Source organism: Pseudonaja textilis, chromosome 12 (genome assembly GCF_049901715.1).
Source record: "Pseudonaja textilis isolate UNSWEBS1 chromosome 12, rPseTex1.2, whole genome shotgun sequence".
Lineage (NCBI taxonomy): Eukaryota > Metazoa > Chordata > Lepidosauria > Squamata > Elapidae > Pseudonaja > Pseudonaja textilis.
In genome coordinates, this window is record NC_142001.1 from 5,994,524 (window position 1) to 6,010,026 (window position 15,503).

At 40.8% G+C, this 15,503-nt stretch overlaps 1 protein-coding gene across 3 annotated transcripts in view; it reads left to right on the forward strand.

The window, feature by feature from the left end:
- ACSL4 (acyl-CoA synthetase long chain family member 4) overlaps positions 1–15,503 on the forward strand; it is a 37,254-nt gene that overhangs the window by 19,399 nt on the left and 2,352 nt on the right. For all 3 annotated transcript variants that reach the window (XM_087940913.1, XM_026703081.2, XM_026703082.2), the window contains exons 4-15: positions 1,559–1,736; positions 2,988–3,097; positions 3,758–3,896; positions 5,789–5,939; positions 8,900–9,023; positions 9,577–9,648; positions 10,520–10,659; positions 11,427–11,599; positions 12,194–12,268; positions 13,482–13,673; positions 14,046–14,160; positions 15,171–15,328. In XM_087940913.1, coding sequence (XP_087797039.1) covers positions 1,559–1,736; positions 2,988–3,097; positions 3,758–3,896; positions 5,789–5,939; positions 8,900–9,023; positions 9,577–9,648; positions 10,520–10,659; positions 11,427–11,599; positions 12,194–12,268; positions 13,482–13,673; positions 14,046–14,160; positions 15,171–15,328 — 1,627 coding nt within the window. The remainder of the gene's footprint in view (positions 1–1,558; positions 1,737–2,987; positions 3,098–3,757; positions 3,897–5,788; positions 5,940–8,899; positions 9,024–9,576; positions 9,649–10,519; positions 10,660–11,426; positions 11,600–12,193; positions 12,269–13,481; positions 13,674–14,045; positions 14,161–15,170; positions 15,329–15,503) is intronic.

Here is a 15,503-nt window from a genome sequence, read left to right on the forward strand (position 1 = left end):
ATTAATCAACTTTCCATATCAGGTTATCATTACATCATCATTAGACTTTAGTTGCAAGTTCACAAAAAAAGGTAAAGGAGTTTTAAGCAGGTGTACATCATCTTCCCCAAAAGACGTTCAGGAGGCATGAAGATATAATTGTCTTGATTTTCAACCGGACAAGAGGAAAGCTAGAATTAGTTTTGAAAGAGAGGTACGACCACAACTGAGCCCATAATTTCTTTGCTAAGTGAGATGGTTGCTACGTTTTGCCCCATTTTATGACCTTTCTTGTCACAGTTGTTAAAAAAAAATTCACTGCAGTTTTTAAGTTAGCAACACGGTGGTTAAGTGAATCTGGTTCTCCTATTGAATCTGCTTGTTGCAAAAAGGGGGGAAATCACATGACCCTGGGACAGTGGTCAGCAACCGGTGGACCAGGGACCACGGGTGGTCAGCGAGAAAATTTTGGTGGTCCACAGAGAAAAGCCCCCCCCCCCCAAAGCAATTAATCCAGGCTGCGCAGGAACACAAGGCTGCGCCACCCACATGGTCCGCCCACCCGCTGGCTCCCACCCTTTGGCCAAGCACAAACCTTACCTTGAGTAGAGCCACGCGAGCTGGAACTGGAAGGTAAGACCGACGGCGGGGGAGGGAAATCCGCCCCAGGGTGGCTTGCTGATGTCGGTGGGAAAGTCGGTCCTGTATTCCAGAGCTGCAGACGTCACAGGACTGGCCCTTTGGTCATCCTGGAGCAGCTCCTCCAGTCCATGACAGGCTGGTGCACCTGGGTGGAGGAGCAGCTGCTCCAGGATGACCAAAGGGCCAATCCTGTGACTATTGCAGCTCTGGAATACGGGACCGACTTTCCCATCAATGTCAGCAAGCTACCGCCAGTCAAAATTCATATTAGTGGTCTGCGGGATTTAAAATTATGAGTTTGGTGGCCCCCAAAGTCAAAAAGTTGGCGACCCCTGCCCTGAGACACTGCAACCATCATAAATGTTGATTCATATTGACTCATGGCCAAGTGTCTGGATTTTGATTACGTGACCATGGAGATGCTACAACAGCCATAAGCAGGAAAAATAGTCACAAGTCACTTTTTTCAGTGCCACTGTAACTTCATACAGTCACTAAATGAAAAGTTATAAGTTGAGGACTACTAGTATTATTTCTTAGTTGTCCCATTTCCTTTTGAACTCTTTTCTGTTTGTTCTCCTGTGGCCATCATGAACGTATGGATTTTGGATGGCCCCTTTCATTGTTACTTTGCTGTGCTGATAAAGGCGCCATCACACGTTCTAGAGTGGTTGTCCTCTAGATTGGAAATGGGCCCTTACGTGATAGAAGAGTTTGAAGTGTTTCAGAGGAGGTTCCTTTTATTGAACCAAGTGAGTGGAACAGAAGAGGAAAACTTGGAGTGGCTTGGACCGTTTCTAAAATAATAATCAAAGCTGATCCAGTATAAATTGATTTATATCAGCAGTGGCTGAACTGTTTCGTTGTTTTTTTAAGTCTGTCTTGTTTTGATCCTCTTGCTTTAACGCTATCTGATCAAATGTTTAATCTTGACCAGTTAATCCTAGGAAACTATAGGTGGTTGAACTATGAAGAGACCAACCAGAAGGTGAAGCACTTTGGGAGTGGGTTAGTGGCGCTTGGATTGCAGCCCAAGAGCACCGTGGCCGTATTCTGCGAGACTCGAGCCGAATGGTTTATTGCCGCCCAGTCTTGCTTCCGGTACAACTTCCCTCGTGAGTATCCGTGCTCCATTTCACCTCCATAAATAAGGGCCATAGTGACGATTCTCTTCAGCGTGTCACCACTCCTGAAAGATGTTTGCCTTCAGTGTCACATCGTCACCAGCACAAACGGGTGGGATTCTACCGGTTCGGAGTGGTTCAAGTGAGCCGGATGTTAAAGTTACAACTGGTATTTCAACCGACCGGCTGGCCCTGCCCCCCCCCCAGCCCCTCCCCTCCCAGAAGCCTCCATGCGGCCTATTTTCGATGGAGGTAAGTGCAGGGTCTGCACGGAGGCTCTGGGAGGGGGGGAAACGGGCCTTCCAGAAATCTGGTAATGGGCCTGTTTGCAGCTTCCGGTGGACCTCCAGAGCCCGGGGGAGGCTGTTTTCACCCTCCCACAGGTCCAGGGGAAGCCTCCAGACCCTTGGGAGGGCAAAAACAGCCTCCCCTGGGCTCTGGAGGCCCACCGGAAGCGATAAACAGGAAGCTCCAGTAGGCCACTCCCACCCAGCAAACCCCCCCGGGCAGCAAACTGGTTGCTGGGATTTTTGAATCCCACCCGAGCACAAAGATAGCTTAAAAAACTGGTGCCTGCGTTGAATTAATGGTGACATTTATACATATGGTTAAAATACATACAACACGAAATAACAAAATGATCTGTTTTAAGACCAGACAATTTATTAGGGGGTCAAGTCTTCATACTTTTACACCTACAACAGACTATTTATATACTTCTTAAAAATTTGAGTATTTCATGTACCTTCTACCGGTGTTTCTCACATTGTTCATCTTATAAAATTGTTGGTAAGAAAGGGAGTCCTTGACATAATTCCTGTTGCTAAGTGAGACAGTTGTTAAGGGAGTTTTTCCCCATTTTTATGATCTTTCTTGCCAAAGTTGTTAATTGAATCACTGCAGTGGTTAAGTTAGTGACATGGTTGTTAAGTGAAATTGACTTCCCAAGTCGCAAAAGGGGATCATATGATCCCAGGACACAGCAACCATCATAAATACATGCCAACTGCCAAGCCATCCAAATTTTGATCCCATGACCATGGGGATGCTGCAGCGGTCATAAGTGTGAAAAACGGTCATAAGCCTTTTTTTCCAGTGCTGTTGTAACTTAAAACAGTCACAAACGAACTGTTTGTATGTTGAGGACTACTTGTACACAAAACATAAAATTAACATGGAATATTTATTGCTTCAGCTGAATTAGTTATTGATCTACTTACTAACTTCTTGCTTTTTAAATAGTTGTTACCCTATATTCAACCCTTGGAGAAGAGGCGGTAACCTATGGATTAAATGAATGTGAAGCATCCTTTCTAATCACTAGCTTAGATCTTTTGGAAGGCAAACTGAAGGTAAATCTTTCTGTAAGCATGATAGTAAAATTAAATATTAGATCAAAATAAAATTAGATCAAAGCTGAGTTACTAAAAGATACTGGGAATAATGGGGGCCTAACTTAATTTAATCTGTAAGGAAAGCCTACATTTTATTTTATTTTTAATAATATTTGTATTATGTATAGTACATCATACATTATATTATTTTGATATAATGGTATATGCGGTACTCTGTTGTCTAAAGAAGATTAACATTCTAAAGTTTATTAGGCTGCATTTCTGAGTATACTATAAAACTGTAGTCAGTGGTAATTTGCAATGAGACTGTAAAATGTGTGTGGTCATAACCTTAACAATTATTTGAAAGTTGTCAGAAATTAATCATCGCAGACAAATAACTTGCCCAGCAGCTATAATTTCTGTACTAAACTTTGAAAACAGCCATTTTAGTTTACATGAAACTTCTTTGCCTTGGAAATGCCATAAGCTGTATAAATAAGATTTCCTCATATTTCGATGGTTTATGAACAGTCAAAACGAGAAGAATATATTCTTAAAACATTATTACAACAACAAATTTTCACAATCGTGAGAGGCAAATGCAGACATATGCCGTGCATTGCAGACTTCTGCTTGGTTTCCCACAGTCATTTCTCAACTATGTTTGTTCCTTAGAATGTATTGTCAAAAATTCCCTGCCTTAAATACATCATTTATGTGGACAATAAGACTATCAATAAATCAGAGTATCCCAAAGGGCTGGAGATTCATAACATGCAAGCCGTAGAAGAACTTGGGGCCAAACCAGAAAACTGTAAGTAGACCATCTGAGTAGTAGACCTTTCCAACAATCGTGTTCTGTGGTTCTTTTTCTATATTACCAGCAGCATTCTAGACCATTTCAATAATTTCATTTTTAACTCTGCATAAGAAATATACAGGTAGTCCTCGATTTAATGACCGTAATCAAACCCACTGAGTTTTGCCCTATTTTACAACCTTTTTTTGCCACTGCAGTTACGTTAGTAACATGGTTGATAATTGAATCTAGTTTCCCTGTTGTCTTTGCTTGTCAGAAGGCCACAGAAGGGATCACAGGATCCTAAGACACTGCAACCGTCATAAATATGAGTCAGTTGCCAAGTGTCTGAATTTTGATCCCATGACCATGGAGATGCTGCAATGGTCATATGTTTGAAAAACAGTCATAAGACACTTTTTTCAGTGCCGTTGTTACTTCGAGCAGTCATTAAATGAACTATTGTAAGTAGAGGACTACCTATACTCCTTTTCCCTCCTGTTTGTTCTTGCTTAACAATGTAGGTAGTCCTTGACTTACAACCACAGTTGAGGCTAAAATTTCTGTTGTTAAGTAAGACATTTGTTAAGTGAGTTCTGCCCCCATTTTACAACCTTTTTTGCTACAGTTCTTAAGTAAATTCCCTGCAGTTGATAAGATAGTAACCTGGTCTTTAAGTGAATTGACTTTATATATACTTCTTAAAAATTTGAGTATTTCATGTACCTTCTACCGGTGCTTCTCACATTGTTCATCTTATAAAATTGTTGGTAGAAAGGGAGTCCTTGACATAATTCCTGACAAGCTAAGTGAGACAGTTGTTAAGGGAGTTTTGCCCCATTTTTATGATCTTTCTTGCCAAAGTTGTTAATTGAATCACTGCAGTTGTTAAGTTAGTGACATGGTTGTTAAGTGAAACTGGCTTCCCAATTGACTTTACTTGTCAGAAGGGGATCGCACGACCTTGGGATGTCACCACAGTCATAAATATGGAGCAGTTACCAGGTGCCTGGATTTTGATCACATGACCATGGAGGTGCTTCAAAGGTTGTGACTCTGAAAAACGGTCATGTCGCTTTTTTTCAGTGCCGTTGTAATTTTGAACGGTCACTAAATGAATTGTTGTACGTTGAGGACTACCTGTGGTCTGCTTCCCTAGAAATTTGTTCCGAATTTGAAAGGGAGCTGACACAGTCACAGGGGTCGGTCCTCTAGAAGGACAAGGGGAGGATGAGTAGCTGTGGCTTTTGAAGTCCCACCTCAAACCTCGGCAGAGAAACAGAGTCTAGCGTGGCTGCTGATGAGCAAGAGAGAGATCTTATCAGCAGCCTGAATTGTGCACAAGGCTGTGTGCCACGAGGGTTCGTATAATCATTTGTGTTTTGAGACTTTCTGGAATGGAAGGGTTCTTACAAAGGTGCTTCATCACCACCACAATCATGAGCTGGTGCTTCTCATTTGCCAGCACTAGAAGTAAAAATACAGTTTTTTAAAAAAATAACCCTTGGCCTTCCCCATTCAAGGTTTTTCATAGGTGAGAAACTTAATGGAAGAATGAATTTTTCTCCACCAAACTCTCATCACAGTTGCTGTCCTACACAAGCCACAGTGATGCCACAATGTCACTTGGCCTAAGCGTGTCCTGATCACACGATCATTTCTTCCGTGCCTCGAAGACCTGAGCCCACGCCTTCCTTTCTCAACAGCGACCAGAATTTTTTCCACCCTTTTCAACGTTTTACTGTCATGTGGGCCACAAGGCTTAGCCCTGCTTGGTTTGCAAGTCTGTTTGCACTTATGCTTAGCTGTTTTTTTCACAGTATAAAAACTTGTATTAGTTTTAGACTCAGTTTTGTTTTCTTCTCAAAAGTGTAATCTAACTGTTTTGCCTTCTTATCTTTGCCCAGTAAGCATCCCTCCCTGCCGCCCTGTCCCTACAGACATGGCCCTTGTAATGTACACCAGTGGCTCCACAGGGAGGCCAAAAGGGGTCATGATGGTCCATAAAAACTTGATAGCTGGAATGACTGGACAGTGTGAGCGAATACCTGGCCTGGGGTAAGCAGTTAAATATATGCATTTGTTTCTAATTCAGTTTTTTCCACAAACAGGGCAGATGGGCTGAGAATAGAGAGGAGCCAGCAGGTGTCTATGGAGATTCTCAATCATCCAAGTCATTTGATGACTAATCATCCAAGTCATAGGTTTTTTTTCCCCTTTGGAAACTTATTGCTTCTCATCGAAGAAGCTTTTAGAAGTTAGAACTAGAAGCTAACACCAAAGAAGCTTCTGGATGAGAAGCAAAACATTTTCAAAGAAAAAAAAAACCCAAGGAATTTTGGTTGCCTTTTGGAAAAAGCACTTTGGGGATAGCAGGTGAGAGTCCAACAGATAGAAACCCAGGACCTTCCATTCCCTGGTGGATCTTCCCATATGTGTGCTGCCTTCTCCAGCTAGGAGTGTTTGTATTCTGTAAACAGAATGAAAGATGCAGAGATTGGACTGGCCAAACTTTTACCATCCTTCCTTGATGCTTGGCAGTAACGGCAATTTATGTTAAGAGATTAAATTGGGTGGGTATTGCCATGTTCCCAGGAACCTGTTGGATCCATAATAATGCCAGCAACCCTTCCCTTCCCATTGGTTTGGTGTGATAATGTCACAAACACTGGTGTCCCATGCAAGATCTTAAAGTATAATTGTCAAAGCTTCTGTTATTTTTAATTTGGGGGAAATGGGGTTGGATTGGGGTTAGGACACAATAACAGCTGGTACTGGGAGGGTTGTATATTACTGGATTAAGGTTTTGTGATCATAATTGCAATAGCCTTAGCCTCGGTGGCGCAATGGTTAGAGTGCAGTACTGCAAGCTACTTCTGCTGCAGCCAGCTGCCTGCAATTTGGCCGATCGAATCTCACCAGGCTCAAGGTTGGCTTCGCCTTCCATCTTTCCAAGGTGGGTAAAATGAGGACTCAGAATTGCTGGGGGCAAGAGGCTGTAAACCACTTAAAGGGGGCTCTAAAGCACTATAAAGCGGTGTATAAGTCTAAGTGCTATTGCTACCGAGGGCTCTTTGAGCTTGCTTGTTTTCTTGAAGATGTTTCATTACCCAAACTAGGTAACATTATCTGTGCTGAAGATGCTACTTAGTTTGGGTAATGAAATGTCTCCAAGGAAACAACTGAACTCAGAGAGCACCAAGGAGCCCTCATTTCAACCCTGAGCTACAAATCTTCTTCTTTATTGGAGCCTTGGTGCTGACCTGTGTTACCATCTAGCTCTTCCTTCCCTATATACACACCACTATTATATTCTGCCCAGCCCACGCAAAAACTTGATGGTGCTCATCAATGCTGCGAAGAATGCTACTCAGCATGTTCAGAACCTAATCAATGACCTGTACCTTAGACATTGGTCTTTAAACTTAAACAGATTAGTCATCAAGATTAGAAATACATACATTTATCTCAAAAGAGATAATGTGGTTCACTTGCTTTGGAGACATAGCTTATTCTCTTCTTAGTAATTGGCTTCCCAGGGAGAGTTTTTTCCACTACTTGAGCAATAAAAGCAATAAGGTTAATCTTTATATGGGGTAAAGATAAGTCTTCCTGTGTTTTTGCTGCTGCAAGTGGAGCAGAAATACGCAGTTACACTGCTCAAGGAGTGGGACAAACTCTTCAAAGCTGTACTCTGTTTTTATTGTTTGATTCAAGCAAGCCCACTGTGGTCTTTCAAGCGTTACGAGGCCCACTAACTATCCAAAAGTCAAGCAGAGAAAGCAGTGATGCTCTTGACTGCTAGAACTTGGAGGTTGGAGCGAATTAGTACGTTTGTCTTTGTACACAACTTATTTCTGGACTGTCTAGTAACTTCAACTCTTTGAGCATTGTACAGAGTTGTTTAAAATATAATCTATAGAAGCTTCAAAGCTCAATACAAAATAAAACGAACATTAGGGATGACAATCATAATATAGGTAGTTGTCAACTACCTATATATGACCACGATTGAGCCTAAACTTTCTATCAGAAGATCACAAAAGGTGATCACATGACCCCAGGACTCTGCAATTGTGACTTAGTTGCCAAGTATCTGAATTTTGATCATGTGACCACGGGGAGGGTGGAATGGGTGTGTGAAACACAGTCAGTCCTAAGTCACTTTTTTCAGTGCCATTGTAACTTTGAATGGTCACTGAACAAATGGTTGTAAGACAAGGACTTCCTGAATAGTAAAGTATAGCAGTAGAATAGTGTGGGATTTGAACATATCATAATATCAAAGGATTTCAAGTATCTGGGAGACAGAAAGACTGCAGGATAATTATTGAGCATACTTCTCCCAAGAGGCCATGACTCCAGGTCTGATCTATTTTGGCTTGAATTACATAAATTGTGTGTAGAAGATAACATTTCTGTTGCCCTAGTACAGAGGTCTCCAAACTTAGCAACTTTAAGACTTGTGGACTTCAACTCCCTGAATTCTCCAGCCAGCAAAGCTAGAGAATTCTGGGAGTTGAAGTCCATACAAGTCTTCAAGTTGCCAAGTGTGGGGACTTCTGCCCTAGTAACTAGAAATGACAGGCATAAGGTCTATTAAAGCAGGCTTCTCCGATCTGAGGGTTCTCTGGCTAGATGAACATCAACTCCCAGAATTCTCTATGCAGCACGAGCAAGTTGAGATCCTTACCTCTGGAGGCCAACCAATTTAGCTGAAGTTGCATTTTAACTCGGTCAATCCAAGTTGATGTTTTATCAACTTGAATATATATTAGACCAGGGTTTCCAACCTTGGCAATTTTAAGACTTGTGGACTTCAACACCCAAAATTCCTCAACCTCAGAGGAATTCTGAAAGTTGAAGTCCACAAATCATAAAGTTGCTAAGATTGGAGACCCTCTGTATTAGATTATAAGGATTTGGTTGACAAAAACTCCAAACCATGTTCTGTGTTTATTTAAACCAAGATAACTTGGCCATATTGAAACAATTTACTGTACATTTTTTTCCCTTAGACCCAACGACACATATATTGGCTACTTGCCTTTGGCTCATGTATTAGAACTAACAGCAGAAATTTCCTGTATTACTTATGGCTGCAGGATTGGATATTCCTCACCACTCACCCTGTCAGACCAGGTAAGCCAATGGATGGAAACTGCTTTGTAAATTGTTTAGGAGGAAAAGTGTTCAATTAATGTCAAACATTGGATAGAAATTCATTTGTTTATTTACTGATCAATTTTTTACGCCACCCACCTCCCCTACAAGATGCCTCTGGGCAGCTTAAAAGTTGTAAAATAAGTAAAAGTTTACTAAAATATTAAACTGCACAGATTAATACATTATTGTATAACTTTAGAGCGAGAAGTAGTCTTAAGCTTGCCACTACAATAATCTGAACCAAAGTGACGTGCACAGATAAGGGCATCTTAAAACTGTATTCCTGGAACATTTCTAATTTTCTTGGCTGCAAGTTTTCTGTTTTCTCAGCAGCTTTAGAATCTGATCAGCTCTTTGATCCTCAAGTAGTGAAATACGATGAATGTTCTACCTTTCATTCCTTTGGCTTATTTTTTCAATTCACAAAATTTAATAGCCCTAAACACCTTTCCATAGTTTTAATTCTTCTGTGAAAGTAATTGAAGTTAAAACTGGGCTCTCATTCCCCCCCCCCCCTTCGTTCTTTCAGTCCAGCAAAATTAAAAAGGGAAGCAAAGGAGATTGCACCGTTCTGAAGCCCACTTTGATGGCAGCCGTGCCAGTAAGTATCAATAAGGATGAGATACTTGTGAAACTTTGTGTATTCCATGCTGAAACTTTATTAGAAATGGCTTAAATGTTAAATTTTAAACTTTAAAAAGTACAGTAACTTATTTTTCCCAATAGGTTTATATAGATCACCCATCTTAGACCCACAAGTAAAAAAAAAAACCCTATATCCTGGATCTTTTAATACCTAATTTCAAATTTTTATTAGTTTCTTAAAATATAATATAGCATATATTATTATATAAAAGTAAAAAAGTAGAGTGTTTATGCTGCTACCTTCTTCTACTGTACCCAAAGGAGTCGGAAGTCAACCCTTTTTCCTTCCCTTTTCCCCTCCCTTGCCATTGGTTTCTTTTGCATTTTATATATTTTGAGAAACTAATAAAATTTTGAAATTAGGGCTCTTATAAAACCAATTGCAGGTGTACATATATCTACAGCTTTGCTTGCTTGAAACAGCTGTCATTGCTCATGTTTCATAATACACATTTTGGAAATCTGTCTTCCTTTCTGTCAACCTTCCCTTGTCAAACCCTGTTAAGCACATCCAAAATAAAATGCAACTGGCTGCAAAAATTGTAATTTATTTTGTGTGTGTGTGTGTCAGAGAGAGAGAGAGAGAGATCTATGCTCAATATTTCCATTGCTTTCCGCTGAATGCCTATGCAAATAACCCCCAGGTAAAATTGACCACCAATAGATTAGCCTGATTACATATTAAGGGATATACAACTAAGGAAATAGTTAGCTGTTTAAAATAAATGAATTGCTCCTTCCTGTTATCCTTATTCACAGGTTTGGGCTGGTATAAACCAGTTCAGGAATAAAATGTTTCTTAGCTGTTTCCTTTAAATTGTTTATAGGAAATCATGGATCGAATTTATAAGAACGTTATGAGTAAAGTTCAGGAGATGAACTATTTCCAGAAAACTTTGTTCAAGATAGGATATGACTATAAATTGGAACAAATAAAAAGAGGCTATGATGCACCTCTCTGTAACTTGTAAGTAGAGTTAATGTATTTTAATATTTGTTGCAGATATAATTGGGGATTACATTTGAGTAAAAAAGCCACCGGTTCAACCAGATTGGACAGGCTCTTTGTCTAAATCTTAACCTTCCCTTCAGGTGTACATTCATTCATCATGGAAATCAGTGGTTCTTAAGTGTAGGTTATTGCACTTTTTTAAATTGCTGCAGTGAGACTATTTATCTTCGGGGGCTTTCTAAGGTAACCTTTGCCAGAATGTTAATATATTGAGTACCAATTCCCAGAATTCATGGCCATTCACCTGGGGATTCTGAAAGTTGCAGTCCAGATTATTTGAGGGGCCCTGGGTTTATCTTTGAGTCTTGCCATACAGCTAATCCTTGGGTGCATGTAGAATATTTTGTCCTATAAAAATTTCCTGAACTTCCGGGGAACCTCTGGTGAATATGTTCAAATCTCCCTGACTTGAACATAATTGGATTTGAACCAGACTTCTCTGATGTGAAAGATAGCCCTATCTATCATTTTGGGGGCCAATGATTTCAGTGAGTCTGTTGCAACGTCAACTGAACCTAGAACCCGCACACTGAAAACCAGGTTTTTGTTCACTTCTGAACAGAGCAGAAAGCCGATCAGATCTATAACATTGGGCTGAATCCACACCAGGTGGATTAATGGGTGTATCTGGGAGGGGGCCAAAGAGAGTCATGTACCTGCTGTTTATAAATCCTCTTAGTGCGCCCTTTCATTATCTCATTGTGGGATTCTTTTCCTTTAAGACTGCTGTTTAAAAAGGTGAAGGCCCTGTTGGGAGGGAATGTACGTATGATGCTTTCCGGAGGGGCTCCTCTCTCACCCCAAACCCAGAGATTCATGAACATCTGCTTCTGCTGCCCTGTTGGCCAAGGCTACGGCCTGACGGAAACCTGTGGAGCAGGCACCATTACTGAAGGTAAGGATTTTGTGGTTAGCTTCTTTCATGGTAAAGGTGTTTCGTGTGGAGCCCTTGAGAAACAGCCTGCAGGGCTGTTTTTAATCTAGTCTGCAATTACATTAAAAGAACTTTCAAGCACTTGTATAGAAGAGTAGGCAAAGCTGGAAGGTGGAGTTATGCATGTCATCAGCTTAAAGTAGTTACATTGCCAAAAACAGTCCAAGTTCAAGCTCTGTTGACCCTTATCTGGCACCAATTCAGATTTGAACTTTAGTTGACTAGATTCCTGTGTATAGGGATACATTTTCTGAACCGCAACTCAATGTATGGTCCTGTTCTTTTGTGCCTGGCATAAATATAGCTGCAAAAGATCAGGACCCTACATTAAGTTGCAGTTCAAGATGTATTGCTCAAGCCTATACACAACAATCTAAATTTTAATACTAAATTGGTGCCAAATAAGGGTCAGCAGAGTTTAAGAGGAATTGGACCATTTGTGGCCACATAATAACTCTAAGCTGATGACATGCTTAATTCCACCCTCAGCTCTCCCTGCTCTTCTCTTAGTTTGATTCGTATCTCATTCCTTGTTTCCGGATGTTTTCTACCTAGTAACTGACTACAGTACTGGAAGAGTTGGAGCTCCTCTTATCTGCTGCGAGATTAAGCTCAGAGACTGGCAAGAAGGTGAGAAAATCCCATTATTCTAATATACTTTAATCTGTTTCCATGCTGAAATAGAAGTGTGTCTTATGCCCTCGACAAACTAGACAAATATGTGCTTGTTGGAAAGTTATTCCATCTCTTAAGTTCTTCTCAAGAAGACTTAAATCCCACCTCAAGCCATTTCTCTTTTTGGGGGCAGGAAAATACAGCACCATCTGGGAAACTTGATTATTTTTTATCCAGGATATCCTAGTTCTGAAACTGTTTTCCCCTTGTGGTGCACTTGTGGGACGAATCCTATCCCATAGAAAACCATTAACTTTTTAAGTCTGTCGCCTTAAGAGGCTAATGGCTATAGATACATTTAACTTGTATTGGTTAAACCAGTCCATTTCAATATGGGCAACTTTAAGATGTGTGGACTTCAACTCCCAGAATTCCCCAGCCAGCATGGGAAGTCTGGGAGTTGAAGTTCACATATCTTAAAGTTATCAGTGTTGAAAAACGCTTGTTAATCTGATCTGTTAGGGGAATCCATTTCCTAATAAATTGCATAAAGTTGCTGAGGGAAGCAGCGATCCTGTATTTCCTTGACTCTGGGAAAAAACCCACTAAATATAGTGGGATTACCTCTGAATAAGTCGTTTGTGTCCCATACGTACCTATATAAATATTCTAGATTAGAGATGTCCAACCTTTGAAATTTTAAGGTTTGTGGATTTCAACTCCTACGCTGGCTACAGAATTCTGGGAGTTGAAGTCCACAAATCTCAAGATTGCCAAGGCTGGACACCCCCATGTTAGATTCAAAAGTTTTTTGGTCCCCAGAGTTTGTGATCCTAGTTGGATCATTACATTTTACAACCCATGTTAATTTAGTGGCTTAACATAATTAATCAACAAGAGCCGCTGTGACGCAGTAGTTAGAGTGCAGTACTGCAGGCTACTTCTGCTGACTGCCAGTTGCCTGCAATTTGGCAGTTCGAATCTCACCAGGCTCAAGGTTGACTCAGCCTTCCATCCTTCTGAGGTGGGTAAAATGAGGACCCAGATTGTTGGGGGCAGGAGGCTGGCTCTGTAAACCGCTTAGAGAGGGATTGTAAAGCACTATATAACAGTATATAAGTCTAAGTGCTCTTGCTATCCTGCCATTCTTTCTTGATGATCATTTTGATTTGATTTAAAGGAATTGCTGTAGCCACCAATTAATTTATTCTTTCTGCTTTTTTTTTAGGAGGCTACACAACAAGAGACTTGCCACACCCTAGGGGAGAGATTATAATTGGAGGTCCCAATGTCTCTATGGGATACTTCAGAAATGATGAGAAAACAGCTGAAGATTTCATTGTCGATGTCAAAGGCCAGCGATGGTTCTGTACTGGAGATATTGGTGAATTTCATTCTGACGGGTGCCTCCAAATCATAGGTAGGCACAATATTTTGGTTTACTCACAAACCTGTCCCTGTTTTTATATGAGTAAGCTCTTCCAAGCACAACGATGAGTTATACACTTAACAGCCATATAAAACCGTTGCCTTTTTTTATAACAGTCTTCACTTTTTGTTAACTACATTTTAAAAATTTGGTTCTAGCAGTTGCAAAGGTGTAGAAGATGTTATCTCAGCAGTTGGTTTTGCATGAGAACTGGCATCGTTGTGTTTAAAATAGAATGTCTGGAGAACGCCGACTTTACCCTTCCGTCTCTGGCTCCACTGAGGGTTCCTTCTGAGGAAAGGGGTGTTCACTCAGAGGAGGGTGGTCTCTCAAGCCCCAAATTGTGTGTGATTCTTTCCCCAGACCGTAAAAAAGACTTGGTGAAGTTGCAAGCTGGAGAATACGTGTCTCTTGGCAAAGTTGAGGCAGCCTTGAAAAACTGTCCCCTGATTGACAATATTTGTGCATATGCGAAAAGGTGAGTTTACATATATGTGATCTTTCATACAATTTCATGGGTTGTTTTTTTTTAATCGCCAACTTATATCGAACAGGTTGGAAAAGAAGAATCTTGTGCTCCGCTTTCCAAAATCATTGCTCCAGTAGGATTCAAATTGCTGGAACTAGCTAGGCCCATTCCAGCACGTGTAACACACATAACTCAAGTTATTCCAGCAGCTGAGGAATTCTGGGAGTTGAAGTTCATGTATCTTAACGTTGCGTATGTTGGGAGCATTAGGTGCTGTAAGGTCCCCAGCGGAGTTGCCCTGTATCTTGAGTGAGGGAACTGACCAGCCTTCAGATAGTGCCGAACTAAATTCTGTACCTCAGTAAACCAGCCATAGTAAAGGATCCTTGGCATTTCATTCAGAAACCCTTTGAGGGTCACAGGTACATGCCCACGTTTCTGAAATCATTCTGGATCTAAATATTCATACGCTATATAAGTACAAAAGTATTCTTTTGGTTTCTTCTCACCTTTTAGCCGTTATCTATCTATATACACATACACACACGATTGACAAGTAACCATAGAGATGTGCTGGCTATCAACTTGGTTGGTTTTATGGAAATCCCAGGGATCAACTTCTGAAATCCACCTGCTGGGAGACCGATGGGCGTCCTTGGGCGGTTGGTTGCCCACTGTGAGAACAAACTGCGGAAATAGATGGGCCAGAGGTCTGACCCTGAAAGGCATCCTTAGGTTCTAATGATCTAAATATTACATGGTTGGAGCAACCTTTCTCATTTCTGTTTTTAATCTTGAAGGAAATAAGTTGAAATAATGTTCAGATCTCTGGGAACATCTGCGTAAAAGTTACATCTACAGCTAGCGTGTGAAGTTCAACAAGTATTTTACCCCCAAAACACCATTTCTCACAGAACCTCAGTTGAAAAAGGCTGGGCTAGTGTAATTTTCAGGGTAAAACATTTTGCTTAGTCAAGTCTCATAAAAACTGAACGACGTTTTCTTGTGTTTCAATCTAGCAACCAGTCTTACGTTATCAGTTTTGTGGTTCCCAATCAGAAGAAACTCATGGCACTTGCTGAGCAGAGGGGCATGTCTGACAACTGGATCAACATCTGTAACAATCCTGTCATGGAATCGGAAGTTTTGAAAGAGATTAAGGACATGGCTAACAAAAGTAAGCAAACGTAGTGTGGTTACAACTCAGGATCTTATCTGCAGCAGATACCCTGCTTGAGTATCACTCAGTATCTTACTAATGATAGGAGGAAGTGTTTTAAGAGCTTTTGCAAGCCACTTCCCCGTTACTCCTCTCCTCAAGTGTTAAAGAAATATTTGCCGTGTCCTGAGGG